General features: G+C 39.3%; 1 protein-coding gene across 2 annotated transcripts in view; it reads left to right on the top strand.

Moving 5' to 3' along the window:
• The window catches only part of LRRIQ1 (leucine rich repeats and IQ motif containing 1), a 338,249-nt gene that overhangs the window by 11,938 nt on the left and 306,356 nt on the right, over nt 1-19,955 (top strand). For both annotated transcript variants that reach the window (XM_075600485.1, XM_075600486.1), the window contains exons 5-10: nt 296-413; nt 1,022-1,251; nt 5,279-5,353; nt 5,512-6,774; nt 10,776-10,928; nt 11,759-11,909. In XM_075600485.1, coding sequence (XP_075456600.1) covers nt 296-413; nt 1,022-1,251; nt 5,279-5,353; nt 5,512-6,774; nt 10,776-10,928; nt 11,759-11,909 — 1,990 coding nt within the window. The remainder of the gene's footprint in view (nt 1-295; nt 414-1,021; nt 1,252-5,278; nt 5,354-5,511; nt 6,775-10,775; nt 10,929-11,758; nt 11,910-19,955) is intronic.

The raw sequence follows: 19,955 nt of genomic DNA, 5'->3' as shown, positions 1-19,955 counted from the left end.
CATGAATTAAAAAAAAAAAAACACTTCTACAACATAGTGTCACAATATTGATAATGTCAGCATTTTTTTTTTTTTTTTAATTCGGTTTCAGCCCCTGGCTTTGAGTTATAACACATTATTGGTATCATGTATGATATATTTGTGAAGCACTGTTTGATTAAAGTGCGCTTAGTGTAAGTTTTTATTTTTTTTATTTTTTTTTAGTTCTTACGTGACGTAGATGCATTGGTTACTGGCTTTAATAGTAAACAATCATAGTTTGCCAATACATCTCACACTTTTGTTAATTCCGTAGGTATTGGCTGAAATAGAAGACGAAGATCAAAAAGAACGATCCCATGGTGATAACTGTATTCAGGAAGATAACCGTAACAACAAAATCACTAAAGGAAGTGTGTTGGCAGACAAATTGGGTATCCATTGCATAATTATTTACAGTGTCATTTTACTTGTCATATGCACAAGAATAGGATTCGCTATACATACAATTACATCCATGTACTTCCTGCACATTGTTTTTGGTATACAAAATACATTCTCACACACCCACAGAGTAAACTGCATTTAATGAGCCAAAAATCCAATAAAAGCAGAAATCCCCCTAACCTAACATTAATTTTTTACAGGATGGGAACCAATGATTCCCTAGAGCAAAAACATGTTATTTTCAGCTCTGGTAAAGTAGCCGGCATTACTTCCCTGGTGTCACTCTGGGGTTTCAAGCTCATCCTGGCCCGCGTGACGGAGGAGATTTAAACCACCATTGTGTTTCCCTTGGAAGGGACTGAAATAGTATAAAATAGTATGATTCTGCTCCAGGGACTCTCCTAAATTACTATCCTGTAGAAAAAAATAGTTTTTTTCTCTCACCCATGTGTGTTTGTGTCTAGTGAAGTAGCGATCCCTTGTGAATCCCAATAATAAATATTAGTGCTGTGGCATAATCACACATGGAGAATACAAAGATCCTATTTCTTAAAGTGACATTTTACATAGGAGTGTGATTTCTATTTTAATGCAGATAGAGGGGACATGATTTTAAGCCTTGATTACATTGAAGTTGAAGAAAAGTGCCGACAAAAACTGCTGCAGTGGGAGGAAGAGCAACAAGAACACAGTGAAATGAGAAGGAACATGTTCAGCGCTGAAAGAGAAATGCGAAAGAAGGAAACCCAAGAGCATGATGAAAGGAGACAATATTGGAGAGAGGATTTTGCAAAAGAAAGCTCAAGATTAAATAGTATTCATAAAGTAATTAGCAACAGGAATTTTTTACTATGTGCAATAATGTTTACATTAAGTTATAATTAATTATGTCAACCCTACACTGCATATCTGGCTTGCAATGAACTGTATTGTAGGTCTATCTAACAGCAAAGGGTTTAATGCCTGTCTAAAATAATGTATTTGTGTGTCTACATCTCTACATGTACAAACCTGGAGATTTTTTATTTTGTTTTGGCTTTAGGTCTGAGGTTTTTTTTTTTTTTTAATCCCTAACACGGCTACTACAATATGACATTTATAAATCATGATCGTCGCATGGCCCTTAGGATGTTTATAAATGTCCTTCTGTCAGGGAGGCTTTGAATCGGCCTCTGCCATGCAACTCACTTGCACTTCTTAGAACTACAGTTGAGCAGAAATAACTCCAATCATTGAGAGTGATCTGAGTTATTTCAATGTAATATAAAAATCAGTCTAAACATATAGTGTGTGTGTGTGTGTGTGTTCCCAATCTCCCTCCTGGTGTGAGAGGGGGATAACCCCACTGGTTCCTTACCTTTTTATGTCCCTAGTTGAGGTCATTGTTGATGTTAGGTGCTTGAGAGAACATCATTGCAGTCTCCTGCCGTGCACCATATGCAGGAAGCTGCTACTGTGCCAGTTATCCACTACATTGTGTGTCCACATGATGATGTCATTGTGTCTATCTAGGGATATCAGTATCTGACGTTGGTGTAAATTTATGGGTAAAAATATTAAGACAGCTGAAAATGTTTATTTAAAACTGATTTTTTTGGGGGGGGGGGGGAGTTTTTTTGTTCCTTTAGAAAATATTTATTTTTGTGAGATTTTTATGCTCGAGTAGTTCTGTTTTGTTACGAGTACACTGCATCTATTGCATTCAGTACTCAACATTTAATTAGTGAACAGTCTTCCTAATTTGGGGCTTGTATTGACAAAAAAAGCATGTACACCTATGCATATCAGGTATTCATTTTCGCCAGGGACACAGGCATTGGCGGATTTCCAACTAGGCCTGATAGGCCCGGGCCTAAGTAGGCAACATTTTGGGGTGGCAATTTTTTATTTTCACCCCCCCCCTCTTTTTCTTATATACAGAGGCCCCAGTCTCTTCCCCCACAGATTGCTGGGGAGAGCGTGGGGCCTCTGCAAAGGCTTCTTACCTTCTCCTCCGTGCTGCCCTCCATCTGTAACATCGTGGCATCAAATGACACTGCGACATGTTGCCATGATAACATGACTTAACATGGCGGTGCGTTGTCATGGAAATGTGTCAAGGTGTTGCAACTCTGCAGAAGGAAGATGGTGCTACAGGAGGAGATGGCGGCCTGGGCGGCAAAACAATAAGTAACTAAGGGTGGCAACTTTTTAAATCCGTCACTGGACACAGGTCAATAACATTCAATTTTCATGTTAATGAAAAGATAGCATTTGTTAAATATATCTTATTTAAGAAAATAAGATTTTTATATTTATAACCTCATACCACATGAAATGCAAGCCATTTCGCATATACACTACTGAGAAGCTTAAATTGTGCTGAAAAAAAAATATCTATAGTTTCATATGTACATAGAAACTTTCCCACCGGAATCATGGTTAAACAAATGTAGAGCAAAATGTTGGCAATTTGCTTAGCCACACAACTATATTGTCAGTGAAGGTAAACGTGCAGGGTTGCCATCTTCTGCTAAATGAAAACCTGGAGACTTTTTTTAAAAATTGATATATAATTGTCTTACTTCTCTGGCTCCGTGATATCAAATGGTGTCGAGTTGCCATGACGAGACGTCATGTCAGGGCACCCCGTTGTCATGGCAACATGGAGCTACATTGCACTGCGACGTCACGTGCTGTCCCGTGTCATAGCAACGCGACACAATTTGCCGTCGCGGAGTAATTTTGAAGGGAGCATACAGGGGGAGATGCCGCCCGTGAAGTTATTGAAGACTTCCGGGTCGGGCCTCGGGCGCGCTCCTGCCCGGCCGTCCTCTGCCACCCTACTAAAAGTTTGCTCCCGCCGACGGTCCAATTCATCTGCCGCCCTTTGCCTTGAGATTTTACATCAACCCGTAGCCTGGGGATAAGTATCCCAAACTTGTAGTCTCCGGTCAAACCCAGAGTGGTGGTAACCCTGTTAACATGTATTGTAATAATAGATTTAACAATAAATTATCCATACGTTTATCAGACTTGTAACAATAGAAAAAATAACTATTTGCTTATTTGTTTACTTGTTAAAAAAAAAAATATATATATATATATATATATATATATATATATATATATATATATATATATATATATATATATATATATATATATATATATATATATATATATATATATATATATATATATATATATATACTGTTCGACAAACCTATACATTTGCTCGCCCCGGGCGAGTGGATTTAACCCCCGGGCGAGTAAATATTGGCCCAAGCAGCACACGTTTGGTACTAGGTAGCGAGTAGATTTTTTTGTGTGGCGAGTAGATTTTTTGGTGATTTGTCAACCACTGTGTGTGTGTGTGTGTGTGTGTGTGTGTATATATATATATATATATATATATATATATATATATATATATATATATATATATATATATATATATATATATATATATATATATATATATACATACATACTATTATTAAGGTTATGGTGGGTAAAAAAAGTGACAAAAACCCTCCACAGTAAAGCATAAAGCAACTGTAAATATTACTGTATGTTCATTTGCATGTCTTAGACAGGTCTTCAACTCTGTCTTTCCCCAGACCTGCAGACCTGTCTAAGACATGCAAATGAATATACAGTAATATTTACAGTTGATATATATCTATATACTGCACCGACACACTTTATTCAAGCAAATACCCAGTATGTACCTGGCAGATACCTGGAATGCGCCGCTCCTCACCTCTGACAAGCCCCGTTGCGTTTGCCTTCCCAGCCTGGGTTCATGCCTGGCTGACGGGCGGCTGATCTGTTAAATTATAATGATTAGGATTTAATAGGCTGCAATGCTTCGCGTGTCTACCAGATGGCATAAATTCATGAATTGTAATGCAGTATATATATATATACTGTGCAGTATTGCAGCCAGCGGGAATAAAATGCTTCAATCCCTGCTTGGAAAATAACCCAATGCACTCGGGCAGAAAACAGTCACAAACCTCAATACACCCGGGTATACCCGAATTCGTGGGACTAGCCGAGCTCGAATAAAGTGTGTCGCCAGTGTATATAGATATATATATATATATATATATATATATATATATATATATATATCTGGTAAGGAGCATGCTATTTTGCACATTTTGGGGTTATCTGTATACAACCTGTAACTAATACTTGAGCTCAGTGATGAGTTGTGGGTGACCTAGAGCAGACTACTGTATGTTTAGTAGCCCTCCCTTCTTTCTTTAGCCAGGCATGAAATACCAATGGTGCTCTGACCCACAGTACTTAAAGCTGCAGTTCAGGCAATATCCTGCATGTGTGTTTTTTTTTTAATAAATCAGTTCTGTAGTAAGAAAAAATACTTTTAGCATTTTCTGTTTAAAAAAAAAAAAAACAACTTTGAAAGACCAATTTTCTTGTATTCTATTTTAACAAGCATGCTTGTTCCTATAGCAACGATTTACATTCCCCATATTTAAAGATGTTGCCAAACTTTGCCGATCAATAGACGGAGAACGAATTGACCGGCAGCTATGCAGTTCTTTAGGTAATTAGAGATTGCCCACATGAAACTATTGAAGTAAAAAAAGAATAAAAAAAAAAAAGACTGAACTGCAGCTTTAAAAGACGTTAGTAAAGTTTAGCCTCCCACCACAATATAAATTGAATCCCCCTGGTGGTTATTCTGAGCAATTGCTTTGTCTGCTTATGCTTTTGCTTTAAAAATCTGCACTAAAACATTGAGGCTGAACACATCTAAATGGTCTGAACTGATTTTAGAATTATGTAAAATGTATTGAAATCATTTGTAAACTGTTTTTTTTTTTTTTTTTTTTTGCAGGAACTACAGGACAAGTTTGATGAAGAAGTAAAAAAAAATAATGAGGTTTTGGCAGAAGATCTAAAACAACATGAGGTAAATTATAATAAGATGTGATTGCCGAATAAAATCATACCCTGTGGATGTGGTGTATATATCATATACAATTTTTACACTTTTCTACAATTATGTTCTTATAATCTGCGATCAATTATTTATATAAAAAAAAATAAATGTTACATATACTTTTTTAGGACTTGATTAACAAAATGAAAGTGGATTTGGAGAAAGAGAGGAATGCTTTTGAGGTACAGAAGGCAAAAGCCGAAAAACTTCTGGAGGAACTAAAATGTAAATCTGCTGTCAAAATTCAGACAGCTTTCCGACGTTTTCAAATATACAGAAAGTATGCGCCTATTTTAAAGGAAAGGAAGGAGGAAATGAAAAGGAAGAAAGAACTGGAGAGCAAAATGGAACAGGAAAGAAAAGGAATGGAGGAGAAAACTAAAAGGAAACTTGAGGAGAGGAAGCAAAAAGAGGATGAGAGGAAACAAAAAGAAGAGTTTGAGAGAAGGAAAATGGAAGAAGCAGGGAAGATTGAATGTCTGAAACAGGAAATGAGGCGGAGAGAGTACGAGAAGAAAAAGGAAGAAGAAAAACAGAGACTCGAGAGTGCAAAATTGGTTCAGGAATTAAAAAAGAAACAGTTGGCGAAAATGAATACATTGTTGGAAAATAATGATGGCAAAGAGACCTATGTAAAAGATGGCAGGGGAAAAATAGATGAACAAACGGAAGGACATGTTCATCTTAAACCAGAGAAAATAAACAAAACATTGAAAGAAGTTGAAAAAGAACACATAGAAATAAAAGATGAAATAAAGGCGGGCATTGATTCTGTTAATAATGGAATGAAAATACTGACTGAACAATTAAATGTATATGACATCACAACTAAAGAAATCAGGGGGGAAAGTATGATGATCATCAACACAGAAGAACATAAATACAACGCTGCTCAGAATTTAGTAACTGAAGAACAGCTGATTTTCAGGAGTAATAAATCCTCACACATGGGGTGTGATACGCTATATTTATCAAAACAAATCCCGGACAACCGTGTGCAGATTTCCAGCGTACAGCCTAATGCAACTTTTATAGGAGGACATACAATGAAGTCCTCTATAGATAATAAAGTGATTGATACTCGGTTATCTTTAGGTAACAGAGCTGCAGATGTTGCCATGTCTTCACAAGAGGAACTTGCTCAAAACGGCCAAAGTGAGGATACCATATTGTCCATTTCAGCAAGAGCATTAGTTCTCCCTGATCATATTGAGGAAAAGCGACTTGCCTGGATGAAGACCTGCATACCTTGGTCCAAGATTTTGAGGGGGAATGAAAGAAAAAAACTGGTTAAAAAAACAAGGCAATATAAAATGTCTGCTGCAAAAAAGCTGCCTCCTCTAAATGCAGATGTCATCCTTCAAAATGGTCCGTGGCATGCATTGCGACAGGTACTGTAACTGTTTACTTTCATACTGAGCAGAAGGTTTGTATGCATGCTAGCATAGTTATGTGTATGGTATAACCAACCTGATAGGGCCCTTTTACTGTCAGCAGACTGTACTCCGGCTAGGTCCCTGCTGTAGCGCGCACTATGGCGTGTGCTGCAGCAACTAGAAACCGCCTTCAATGGGGCCGGGCCCGCTACCTACCTTGGCCGCGACTCTGCACGGCCAGATTTTTCTGAAACTCAGGACTTGCGATAGAGGGCTGGCCACGCCCCCCGGCGTTTCAGCCAATGAGGGTGAACTTGCCGGGTGACGTCATGGCCGTGCCCCCGCCACGCCCACCGTGTCTTTCCTCCTGCAGCTCTGCACAGACTGGGGAGCAGAGCTGCAGCGCCGCGAGCCTGGCATGCGCGCGTGTAGCACCGGGACCGTAGCCTAATGAAGCATTAAGGCAAGACAGAGGGGTAGAGAGGAGCAGTGGACCAGGCTGGCTAGCAATGCAAGAGAATTATGTGCAAAAGTAAGTGGGGGAATAGTAAATACTTGGATTGGAGTTCCCAAATTAAATTAATACCAGAGATCACATGTATATATTATTTATTGCAAAGAAAGGCGCACAGTGGCTCATTTTTATAATGTCATCTTGTTATTCCTTGTTGTGAGATTCCAATAATACTTCCAAAAGAAGAATGTTGATTTATAATAACAAGCACTTTAAAAGTTGCTTAGCCTTAATTAAGACCACATAGAAATGAATAAACCGCAAAGCATAAGGTTATTATCATAATGAAATTTGAAGTTTGAAGTAAGTTCTTGATTCAAACGCACAGCATGTGTGTTTAGTTGCAGATACTTTGTGTATACTAGCTCAATATGCTCTAAGCATTGATCATACTGTAGTAGAGAACCTCAAATTCGTTAGAATGCAAATTATGTCCATGAGAAGTGATGCGTATTTTAGAAAGGGGATTTTTGTATCTTATACACGTGTATGTTGATATGCATACATCAGGGATAATGTAACTATATCGTGCTTACCTAACAACTAATTGCAGGTCAGCTGTGTAATAAGTCTAGTCCTGTTTTTGCATTTTCTTGTCTATTAGCAACTTTTATGTAATAGATTACGATTTTAAGAAAAAACAGTCTGAATCTCAAAATGACAACTGACTTGATTGGCAGGTATGCGAATGAACAGCATCTGTTATAGGTAATATACAAACTAGGTACTGTAGGTATAAAGATTAATGTGTTTCTAAAAGTTCTTTGAGCTATCATGAGATCGTGGAATACATTATTTAAATTCGAAAGTAACAGTATACCTGTCTGGTTAGTTAAATTATATATTATTTAAATGATACTCTGAAAATAGTTACAGAAATCTTGGTAGCAGGTTTTAAAGCTGTTTTATAAAGGAAGAACATGCGAGTGAACTAAAGAATTGTACATTATTTTCTCGTCATTCTTTAAGCACACCATATTTGGTTTGTTTGTAATAAATCAGCATTATATTTATTAGTCTAGTTAAGTAGACTTGTAGGTGTATCAAACACTTTAGCTTCTTGTGGCTTTTCAAAGTCTAGGCTTGAAAATATTGTGTGGGACATAAGTCAAAGCAATCTACAATATCCCTCAGTCATGATTTTTCTTCTTTGCATGTGCACACACGCACATGCATATGGTTATTGTGGACATGAACATGGTGTTTCCACTCTAATTCTGGCTATAGTTACTAGGTTTAACTTTAACCGTGTTGTATTTATTACATATTGCATTTGGTTAGATGAAATGGTAAATGTTTACTGATTGAGCCTGAAAATAATTTAAAAATGTAATGTTAAGGGCATGTTTTATACTTTGTTCTATGAGGTAGAAAGCACAGGAAATTGAAAGTTTTGTGGTTTTGCAGCGAGTAATATCCTAAGTGCATATAATTTAGCAACATAATGTATTAAAAACACATATGGAAACACATTGTAAAAGTACCAATTGGCACATTTTGCTCTTGTTTAGAGGAGTCTACAAAATTGTTTCCAGTTCTTGCACTATGCCCTAATTGTGATATATATTGCAACAGTCAGCCGAAAAATATGAGTTTCCATTAAGCATTAGATGAAAATATACAGCAACAGGCGTTGCGTATTTGTATATACTGCATTATTGACCCTTTCAGTACTAAGTGTAGCTTACAACTGGTTTTGCATTTAACAATAGATCAGTTAACTGCATTGCTGATATTCAGAAATAAAGATAGTTTAGGTGCAGGTTGGACCACTGCGATTTATTCTTGCTTTTCAAGCCTTCATTACTGCACATTATCTTTTCTTCAGATGTGTTGTTATTAGAGTACAACACATGTAGTTGTTTTATTTGTCCACATTCTGTCTGGTTGAGCTATTGCATACCAAAGTTACAATCTGTGATACTGAATTTATAAAGACAAAAAAAAAAGTTGTGCCTTTTTATGCTCTTCTTCTGATTTATCTGTTTATCATTTTCAGTTATTTGGGAGAGTAAAAATCAGATGCTGTGTTCTGTCTTCATAATTGGTTGTTGCATTTATATTTCGGGCCTTAGGCAAGTCAGTGATTGTAGTTTCTTTGGTGGGCCACATTGAATAATAGTGTTATGCATTATACAATACAAATAGAAAATAAAATAAGCGTTCTAAATATTATTAAGAATCCTTGATTTCTGTTCCCCCCCCCCTAAAAGAACAGTTTTTTTTAAAGGGATTGTCACTGTTTTATATAATTGTGTATTTAATTTTTTGTGTGATATGTAGCAGTGCTGGGATGTACGGATCATTGCCTTGTTAATTCCTTGTTCTGTAGATGTTCAGTATCTTCTAACAATCTTTGCTCACTTCTAATACTCTTATGTGTTATATTTTGATATGTTTGCTTCTCTTCTTGATGTAAAGGGGAATTATTTAATTAATGTCTGCAGAAGGACTCCTTGTCTTCCTCAGTCTCACTTTAAATGAACAATTAGTTTATTATTTTAGCATAAAATATACAACTAATCTTAAACTACTATTCATTTATTTAAAAAGAAAAAAAAAGCACAAAGGGGCGTGCAGTGAAAGACTTTTCATATCTTACTACTCAATTGAAACCCTAGCACTTTATTTGACAATTAATATTTCTCTACATTTCCCGAGATACTATTCTAGTTGCCAGAGTTTTTGCTTCCACTTAGGAAATCAAAATGGCAGCCACATCGTCCTCTGTCACATTTTTTTAAAATACTGGATTGAAGGGGGTCTCCAGAGCTGAACCCCATTAATTTCAACTTCAGGGACCCCATGCTTCAAGAGACATTTGCCACCCAAGGGGGTGCTGGTATCTCCTGCAGTTTAAAACCCTCACAAGGGTCAATAGGAAGCTGCACCATGTGATGTCACGGCTTCCTATTCGCCTGCAGGGCCCAAGAGCTTTGAAAATCAGCCATAAAGTTAACCCTGGAGTGGCTACCAGCACCCACTATGGAGGTAAGTACCTCTGGAAGCAGGGGATCCCCGGAGCTAAATGTAATGGAGTTCAGCTCCGGAGACCCCCTGCTTCAAGTCTGTATTTTAAAAAAAAATTACAAATTGCCTCTTTAATGTACTGTAGTGTCATGCAGCTACTGTATATCGGACATTTCATCACTAAGTTTATACAGAATGGACAAAAATGTGTACTTTGCAGGGCTTTTTCCTTCTATTTGATATCACAGGCATCAGTGGGAAGTAGTTAATGTATTTACAATTGATTGAAGGTATCATAAAATTTGCCACACTTAAATGGAAATATCTCACTGACTTATTTCCCTTTTAACTCTTTAGAAACGTTTCACCTTTTGAGTCTTTTAGGGAAGGTTGTGTGCAATGTTTTTTAAATTATGCTCTCGGTTGAACGTGAGGGGAGGACTTCTTTCATGTTTTATTTGTAATAATGTATGTTTCACTAATGCAGCTGTTATAGAAAATACCTAACACATGTCTTTTATCATTACTGTAGGTTACAACAGTAACTCTTCAGGATTTACCGGGCTGTAGTCTTACTACATTGTCTGAATGTACAAAACTTCAGTATTTGTCACTGAGACGCTGCAGATTAACTGCACTTGAAGGTTTGAGTAACTGCACAGATTTGCAGTACATTGATGTGCAGGTACGATACATGTCTTTCATTTTTGCCACAAATTAAGTTTCAGTACTTTTTTCATCATCATTGGAATAGCATACTCATTGTTGGGAGAATGCTTAGCATTGTACATACATTAAAATATTGCTGGTGTAAAATCGCATTTCAATGGATAAAGAAATTATGTACAATTGTGAAATATTTAGCTTTTTTATATATATAATATATATATATATATATCTATATATATATATATATACACAACTATTTGGTATTTAAATCAGCTGTATCCTGAATTACTTTAGGATTAGTGGCTCTAAAGCAAAATAACCCACATATATTCTGGCTTTTATATGGCATGAACATTACAATAGACTATAGGGTAGCTACAAATGGGCTTTGTCCAAATGCTAGACCAAAGACTTGTTTTTTTTTATTGGTAGTCAGACCAATTCATCAACATTCAAGATGTTTTTTTTCTGTCTTTGTTCTGTCTGCTGTGGTTACTGTACCCAACTAACGTGCTCGCAGGTTAGGCTTTTCTCTTTTTCTCTTTCCTCTCCTCTCTCCCCTCCGTCTCCCACTTACTCAATGCTCCCCCCTCCTCTCTCAATCAAAGTCCCCATCTCTTGTCTCACTCAATTCTCCCACCCCTTACCCCCATCTCTTTCACACCTTCCACTAAGAATTTTACAGTGGGGGGAAGTCCTCCGGTCCACGACGGAGGGGAGCTGGGGCCCTGTGTTCTGGTAGAATTTGGGGGATGGATGCGGGTTGGCCACCCTTACTCTAGAACATAGTTATTTTGTCCTAGGCTTTATAAAACATATTGTGAAGTATATATTTCTTTGTCAAAGGAAAATTTGATTCAAATAATAAATTGTGAAGATTTGGAAAACTTATGCATACTTCTCCTGAACAAAAACCAAGTTACATCCATTCATGGAATTGACAATTGCACCAACCTTCGGAATCTTGAATTATCCTTCAACTCCATAACCAGAATTGGTAAGAACATTTATCTTTTGAAGCATGTTTTCTTTATCTTTTGATTTCTGCATGAATGCATCTCTTATAATGTTTTTTTTCAGCAGTTACTCTAACATGCTCAAGAAATCTATACTAGTGATGTACCGAGTACCCTGTTTACCCAGCACTTTTTCCGATACCCGGAAATTACCCGGACCCGGCACCAGGGGCTCGGACCCGGTGCCGGGTAATTTCTGTTCTATTCTGTTTCCTCAGTCCTCCTCTTGGAGAATGGCAGGAGCAGAGCAGCAGAACACTTACCTGCGGCGAATGGTGAGGAATACCGCTGCGGTGGGTGAGGAGGACCACGGCGACATAGTGGGAGCAGCAGCAGACATCCTGGTGGTGGTGGCAGCAGAGGTCATCATTGTTGAGCCGGTGGGAGCAGCGGAACACATCCTATCACAGCTGATGCCGGTGGGAGCCGGGATACGTGACCGGAGCGGGAGCGTTACTGTTGGACAGCCAGCTTCTCCCCGGCTGTCCAATAGTAATGCTCCTGCTCCGGTCACATGTTCCCTGGCTCACACCGGCATCAGCTGTGATAGGATGTGTTGCGCTGCTCCCACCGGCTCAAAAATGATGTCCTGTGCTGCCACCGCCACCAGGATGTCTGCCGCTCTCACCCCCTGCAGCGGTCATCCTCACCCTCCGCCACCGGCTGCAGGTAATTCAATGCTTCCCGGCCGTGTACCCAGTCTGGCACAATTTCTATTTTTCCCCGGGTACCTGGTACCCGTCAATTCAGAGGACTCGGTACACCACTAATCTATACCATTAGCATAAAGAATTTGAGCTTTTTGAATATTGCATGACTGAACCTATGAGTGTTGAATGGACTTGCACTTGATAGTGTTATCTAGGGCAGGGGTGCGCAAACACTTCTCCCTGCGCCACACTGCGTGCTCTCACCCCCTGCTCGGCTCTGGCGTTAAATGACGCTTGGGTCATGTGGCCCCCGCATCATTTTGCACCGGGTTGCCATGGTGACGTGCCGCTGGAAAGTTATGGTATGTAAAGCTACAGAGGCCTCGCACGATCTCTAGCATTTAATTTAAACGCCTTCGGGGAAGCGCGGGGCTTCTGTAACTGCCATACGCCCTCCCCAGAAAATCTCAAGCCCCCCAGTTTGCGCATCACTGCTCTAGGGCTATCCAACACGTAGAGATGGGTGAACCTCAATTTTCCTGGGCTTTAGGGGTCCAATTCACACAATGAATTCCGGATTTGTGTCTTCTTAAATCCGAGCAGAGTCCCCTGAATCTGCCGCGCGGATATATATATATATATATATTACAACAAGACAAACTGCCTGCAACAGACTAAGCAAATAATGAGTACTTAAATTAGTAATATAATAACCACTAACGATGCTAGGGACTAGAAGTAATATAACAACGAAAAGAAAAAGAAGAGCGTCCCAACTCAGCACTCAAGTATACTCAGAACAAATATCAAAGAAAAATATGATTTATTAAACGGCACAAATAATTAAACATAAAATACAAAAAATATTAAAACAAACCCTGACATCCTCCTGTGATAGAATATGTATCAGACAGGGGAAATCCCTTATTAAGATACTGATGGACCCCTAATACCCAATGCAAGGGAAAAAAAGCCTATAAGCACAAAATATATGTAGAACAAGGGGTTAACAATAACCCCTTGAACCTACAAGGCCGGCCTCACCCCTAGTTCATATAAAACCACACAGCAAGCATAGATAACACATGCACCAAATTGCCTAATACAGGCTGATGTCAAATACATATGTTATATACATACACCGTAAATGCAGTTGGTATAATCAAGGCAAACCAGGCACAGTACCAAAAAGAGACTGTTAGTATGGGATCAACAATGGTTAACAGTTTACATCAGTTACCATAGTCCATGAGACCATCCATGCCACACTGTGTCCAAAGGGTAAAGATCTTCCAATTAAGGGGTCCATCCGCAGGGGAGTCAGGGAAAAACAGGAACCGCAACACGTGTTTCACCCTCGCTTCATCAGGGGGCTTAAAACAGTGCATGCTACCAAGGATTTAAATAGCACACTGATTATAATGCCGTCCAGCCTGCAGCTGTGCAAAGGTGGAAAAGTGCCTGCATGGCTCAAAAAGCACACCGGAATGAGTTCTGCCTAGTCATTAGTAACTTATCCTAAGGGACCAGGTGAAAAGAGCAAAACATCCCAGAGGTACCTAAGCCCGCAATGTATGAGACAGAGTTGGCAGGCAAAGGAAAGTTGGAGCACCACTATGAACAGTAAAAGAAAGAAAAAAAACTGCAAGAGTGTGTCCCATAAAATAAAAATATTTAATGAATCAGAGCATCAGCTACAAAAAACGAGCCCACAGGTGCACCTTGATAAAGAGCGTATCGCTCGAAACGCGTTGGTGGGGGCCTGTGGGCTCGTTTTTTGTAGCTGCTGCTCTGATTCATTAAATATTTTTATTTTATGGGACACACTCTCTTGCAGTTTTTTTCTTTCTTTTAATGTTCATAGTGGTGCTCCAACTTTCCTTTGCCTGCCTGTTTGGATTTCGTGGAAAAACTAAAGCACACACCTGTGGAGGAATATCACACAGAAGACCATACAGATGTGAGTAACATTACTCTTGTACACTGTCTTATTTGTCCACATCGATGCATATATTTCTGGACACTAGCCAGTGGGAGTTGTTACTAATCCAGAAGTGGAACTCCATCTAGCTATTCGATTAACGGTGGATAGTGGTGTAGTCATTATTTGACCGTAGGTCTATACATTTATATGTGATACTCCAAGGATTTGCACAGTGAAGATTCAATGTATTCTGTATATGCTTATATAAGCTACTGATTTTTGTTTGAGCACCATACAGCTTTTTTCTTCTTTATAAGACAGAGTTGAAAGAGAAAAAAACAAGCAAAAAGTGTGTGTATCTTTACACAGGTCCCTTGGAGCAAACGTCTCTGCATCAATGTATCCAGAGGTAGACTCGTAGCTCACAGCCGCTCTCCACAGCTCACAATGATGTATGATATTCAGATCTGCTCCCACTGTCCTCATTAGAGGGATCACTGTGAAATAATCTTTTTAATCTACATATATATCTCAGCAAGAATTATACTAAAAATATATAGATTGCACAAACTCAATTTGGAAACTAAATAAAATGGTGATTTAAAAGAAGAAAATATACCTAGAGATAATGGCCTCTAGAATACAGCACACAGAAACATAACATAAGAACAGTATCCCATAGGAAAAGGGAGAGAGTAAAAAGATGTATAGCGAAGAAAAACAGGATATGTAGGGGGGATGGAAATAGAATTTAAATTAAAAGAGGAAAAAATAAGTGAATGATGAAACATAACAGACACAGGGAAAAGATCATATACTTACAAAAACATAGCATACCCTGTGTATTCATTCAGGCCCCCCGGAAGCAGAGTGCCAAGTTTGAAAATCAACCTGCACTCACGCTGCAGGAGGGCCCTCTCCATATCACCCCCCCAAATACCCAACATCACCTGATCTATAGCAAAAGCCTGAAGTAGACCAGGATATAGCTGCTGGTTGTGGTATGGTTAGCTCACCGCAAGCGGTGCCGGAGACAGTAACGTTAACTAGAGCTGTATAAAAAATAGATTGTGCTAGCAGGACTTTATGAATTAAAATAAATACATCTAAAAAGAAAAAAGGTACATATATACTGTAATTTGAATTCGCTAATCTACATTTTTTTTGCGATCTCTGGAACTAGGGGGATCCCTCATCCTTCCCCCCCCCCCCCTCTCCCATATTTCCAGCGCTGGCAGTACGTTTTAGGATGGCACCAGCTGCACTAAACACGAAGACAACTTGGCCACTCCACTGCCACCTTTGCAAGACCCATGTTTTCTGCTTTAGCAGGCCAGTATTCAAGAGGATCAGAGTGTGGAGGCAGGAATGAGCTATCACCGTCGACCATGTCCATAGCACTAGTAGTATTAGAGGTGTTTGCTGCTTCTGTGCTAGTACGAACCATGACACAGTGATGGAGCGTTTCCCATTGTGATGGGCTACAACTGCTGCTGTTACTGACACTGCCACCAACCCTATCATCCACACCACTACCAAAAGCCACTTTACTTGAGGCCTGTGAGGAAGAAAGTGGCGATGATGACCACCTTGTTGTTGCTTTCTGTGTGGAATGTATCCCCACTGAGGCTGCCCTCTTTGAACTTTCATTGATCGCCTCTCTCTGCCATTCTTCCTTTTCCAACACTGTTTGGACTCAATCAATTGGCATCCCCTTGCAATTTGCCCAAGTCTCTTCACCATGGGGTAAAAAGTTTTTCAGTCTGCCTTTGAAGTGAGGGTCTAAAAGTGTAGCCTGAAGGTATTTATCTCACTCTTTTGATACAACAGAAGACAGGGGTGCCCAATGCTACATCAAATTGACAAAACATATATGGTAATGAGTATAAAGTTTAAATACTTGAATAATAATAGTAATTAGTTGTTTTTTTAGTTAAACCCTTTGGCCAAAGCGTCGTAAGCCTGCATACCAACGTCAAGGTAAACCAAAAATGCAGGTCCTAACACTAAAACTGTGAACCCTTCCTGTTACCTCTGTATGAGGGGAGGGAACTGCAGTGAGTCCTGTCCATTCAGCAAGTTGCCAGAACCTCCCAAGTTAAAAAGGTGGGGAGGGGCGAGCTCTGGGGGGAGGTGCCACCTAACCTCCATAGACTGTTACCAGTCAGAAATTGATTAACACACATATTCCCAGATAGCTCAAACTCCTACATCCACCACATCATGAATATATATTTATGCCAAAATGAGTGCTACTGAGCGTGGCAAATGTATACAACTCAATCACTCTTTTGATACTGATCACATGGGGGTAATTTATCAAACATTTCATCCTCATCCTCATCAAAATTATGCTGCATATCAATTAATGTTTGTTCAAGGAAGAAAATTAGATCACTGATCCTGAGCGTTGGTTTCCTTAAAGGGCCTCAGCAGCCTACACGCTCCATTACATAATCGGTGACCACCTTTTGCTGCTTGTGGAGATGCTCCAGCATATAGAATGTTGAATTCCAGTGTTTAGGCACCTCCATTTTTAGCTGGTGACGAGGCAAGTTGTTTTGCTCCTGCAGCCTAGATATGACAGTACAATCAGCTAAAGTGAGCATGTGTTTTTCTGGAAACTGACAAAATGCTCTGAGCTAGGAAATGAGTGATTATTAAATTGAGTACGTGGGCAAAACAAGGATTGTCTGTCATATTTCCTTGTTTTAGTGCTGCAACCAAGTTTGAACCATTATCCTCTGCTACAAACCCAACCTCAAGTGCCCTGGGAGTTAGCAATTGCTCTCTCACATTCTTTAATTTTGATAAAGCAGAAGAAGCTGTATGGGACTTTTCTTCAGAACTGCATACATAAAGTAGCATGTCTACGGAACGTCTTCCAGCTGCAGACGCAGGTGGTTTTTTTTCAACCCCCTTTGTTGTTTAACAATACAAAAACACACTCAATGGGCCGTAACAGTCAGGTAGTCACTGTCTCCATGATCACTACTCCACATGCCAGTAGTGAGGTGTATCCTACTTATCTCAGGCTGTTCATGGGCCTCAACCACTGATGCAACAACTTTGTAGTATAGTTCGGAAAGCACCTTGTTAGAGAAATATGATCTGCTTGAGATGGTCCAATGTGTCTGCTCTGTTCCCACAAGCTGTTTGAACCCCTAACATTCAACAAATTTGAACTGCAACATGTCTATAGCAAGAATTTTAGATAAATTGTCATTCAACACCAGAGCTCTGCCATGGGCATGGTGGAATTTGTTCACCTTTTCTAATACTTCCTGAACTATGGGTTACTGCTGTTGCATTGGGGTGCATATCTGGCTGCTTGTACTACTAAGAGCAGTAACACTGACATATTGTCTGGTGTGCAAGCTGATGCTGCACATGCTAGCCCTAGCACCCACACCATCGTCATCCTCATCATTATCACTGCTATTGATTATGACCCCTGTTATACAAAGATCTTAATCACCATCATCATCAAATTCATCACAAGACAATTGTGACTGCGCTGGTGTGTGTGTCTGCAGTACTGACAGTGACCTATTGTCTCCATCTCTACATGTGACATGCCACTGTATTGTCTGACTCCAAATCCCCTTTGTCTATCTAAGGTTGCCTGCCACTTTGTATGGTCATGGCGGGTCATGTTACCTGTTAATGTAGGGATGCCAAGATGGTTACTTGGTCTATCTCTTTTCACAATAGCTCGACATAAGGTACATGTAGCTGTAATCTGATCCTTTGAACGGTGAAAAAAAAGCCATACAATAGCTTTTGCATTGAAAGTACAGACAACAAGAGACATAACTGGTGGTTCTAAACATTGTTAATGTAATCGTGGTTGTCGATGTTGAGGTGCTGGTGATGGTCTTGGTCCTAGGTCAACAACATTATCATCACAGCAAGAATCATGACTGGTCAATGATACTAGTGATGATTATGTCTGTAAAAGAGGGTGCTGTTGATGAGGAAAGTAACATCAATGTGTGTGAGGTTGATGCGTGAATATGTTGTTTATTAAATAATGAATATACAGGGTTGTAGTTACTGCTTGGAGTTTTCGCTTTACTTGTGGTTAAATCTATATTTTCACAATTTTTAACAATGATCACAGTATCATCACTTGCATCTGAAACATTCACATACATCATCGCGCCCATGTGCCACCACTTAAATCACAGTCTTTCATAGCATCCTCAGAATCCTCATCATTCATAACGAGGGAAATTTGAATGGGTGAATCAGCATTAAGTCCATCCCCCTCTTCAGTCCTCAAGTCTTGGTGAGTCTCCCTTTTCGTCTGACTATTTTAACAGTTTGCTATTAAAGCCAGAGCTTGTTAGGTATTCATGAAGGTTTTTGAATGACAACAAGGTTGTGCCTTTTACAGATGACTTAATAGCGGGCTTGGCAGCGGTAACGGGCAGAGCAGCATTAACCTTCTTAATATTAAGCATCTCCACATTAGCAATTTTAGTTTCAGATGTATCACTAGTTCTAGTAAACGGGGACCTAGCTAACTTGAACTTCCTTTTCCCATTTTTAATATTTTAACTGGAGGTTCATAGTCTACTAGGTGGGTGGGGGGACCTTCTGCTATGAGATTGGGATTCAGTGACTATGTCATTGTCCTTCCACTTATACAGCAGCAGCACCACATTTCACTGATTTTAACTTTATGCCATTCATCACCATCACCATCACCACAATGATCATGACCAAAACTATTTCCACGTCTACTTTCAAAACTGATATTGCTATTATTAGACTTGTTGTAACTGCACTTGTTTATATTTGCTAGTGCTATGCTAAGCTTGCTGCTAATCAGTCGTTGTAGTTCAAATAAAAAATTTGTGTGTGTGAGAACAGGCACACACTCCTAGTGTAAACTGAGATACAATTTAATCAGCTGGACATTTAAAAATAGTGCACTCTCAAATGTTGGATAAATACAGGTATTGTATGAGACAATCTCATGCTCCGTCCCGGCAGTTGAATAGGGGGATGTAAGTCCGCACTCTGAGATGTTGTGCTCGATCCGGAACCGGATATGGATGGTGTAGCCTCCAATTCAGCGTAACAGGCTTTCCAATGATTCTGAGACTTTCCTGCCTCATTAGTGATTTCCGATTTGTTGACGTGCGATGTGCAAATGGCATCCCTACGCGGTTCATCTTCCTACTTCATCAGGGGGTCTAGTTATAGATAAAGCAAAGAACAAGGACACTGAGAGACCAGGCGAGTAGACAGGCACCGGAAACACAGACAGGTCAGTCCAGTTGGTCACAGTTAAATACTAAAAGTTTTATTTAGTACATGTTTGACCTGGCTAATGACTATAGCAACTACACAGCCAGCAGGCAGCCCTAAAAACAAACTACCCAATTAAACTGGTAGTTAAATTTGGTAGTGTACACATATTAGATATATTTTTATTATTAACT

Source organism: Ascaphus truei, chromosome 5, assembly GCF_040206685.1.
Source record: "Ascaphus truei isolate aAscTru1 chromosome 5, aAscTru1.hap1, whole genome shotgun sequence".
NCBI classification, from domain to species: Eukaryota; Metazoa; Chordata; class Amphibia; order Anura; family Ascaphidae; genus Ascaphus; species Ascaphus truei.
The sequence above is the reverse complement of the archived record's forward strand: the minus strand, read 5'-3'. Positions and strand labels throughout refer to the sequence as shown.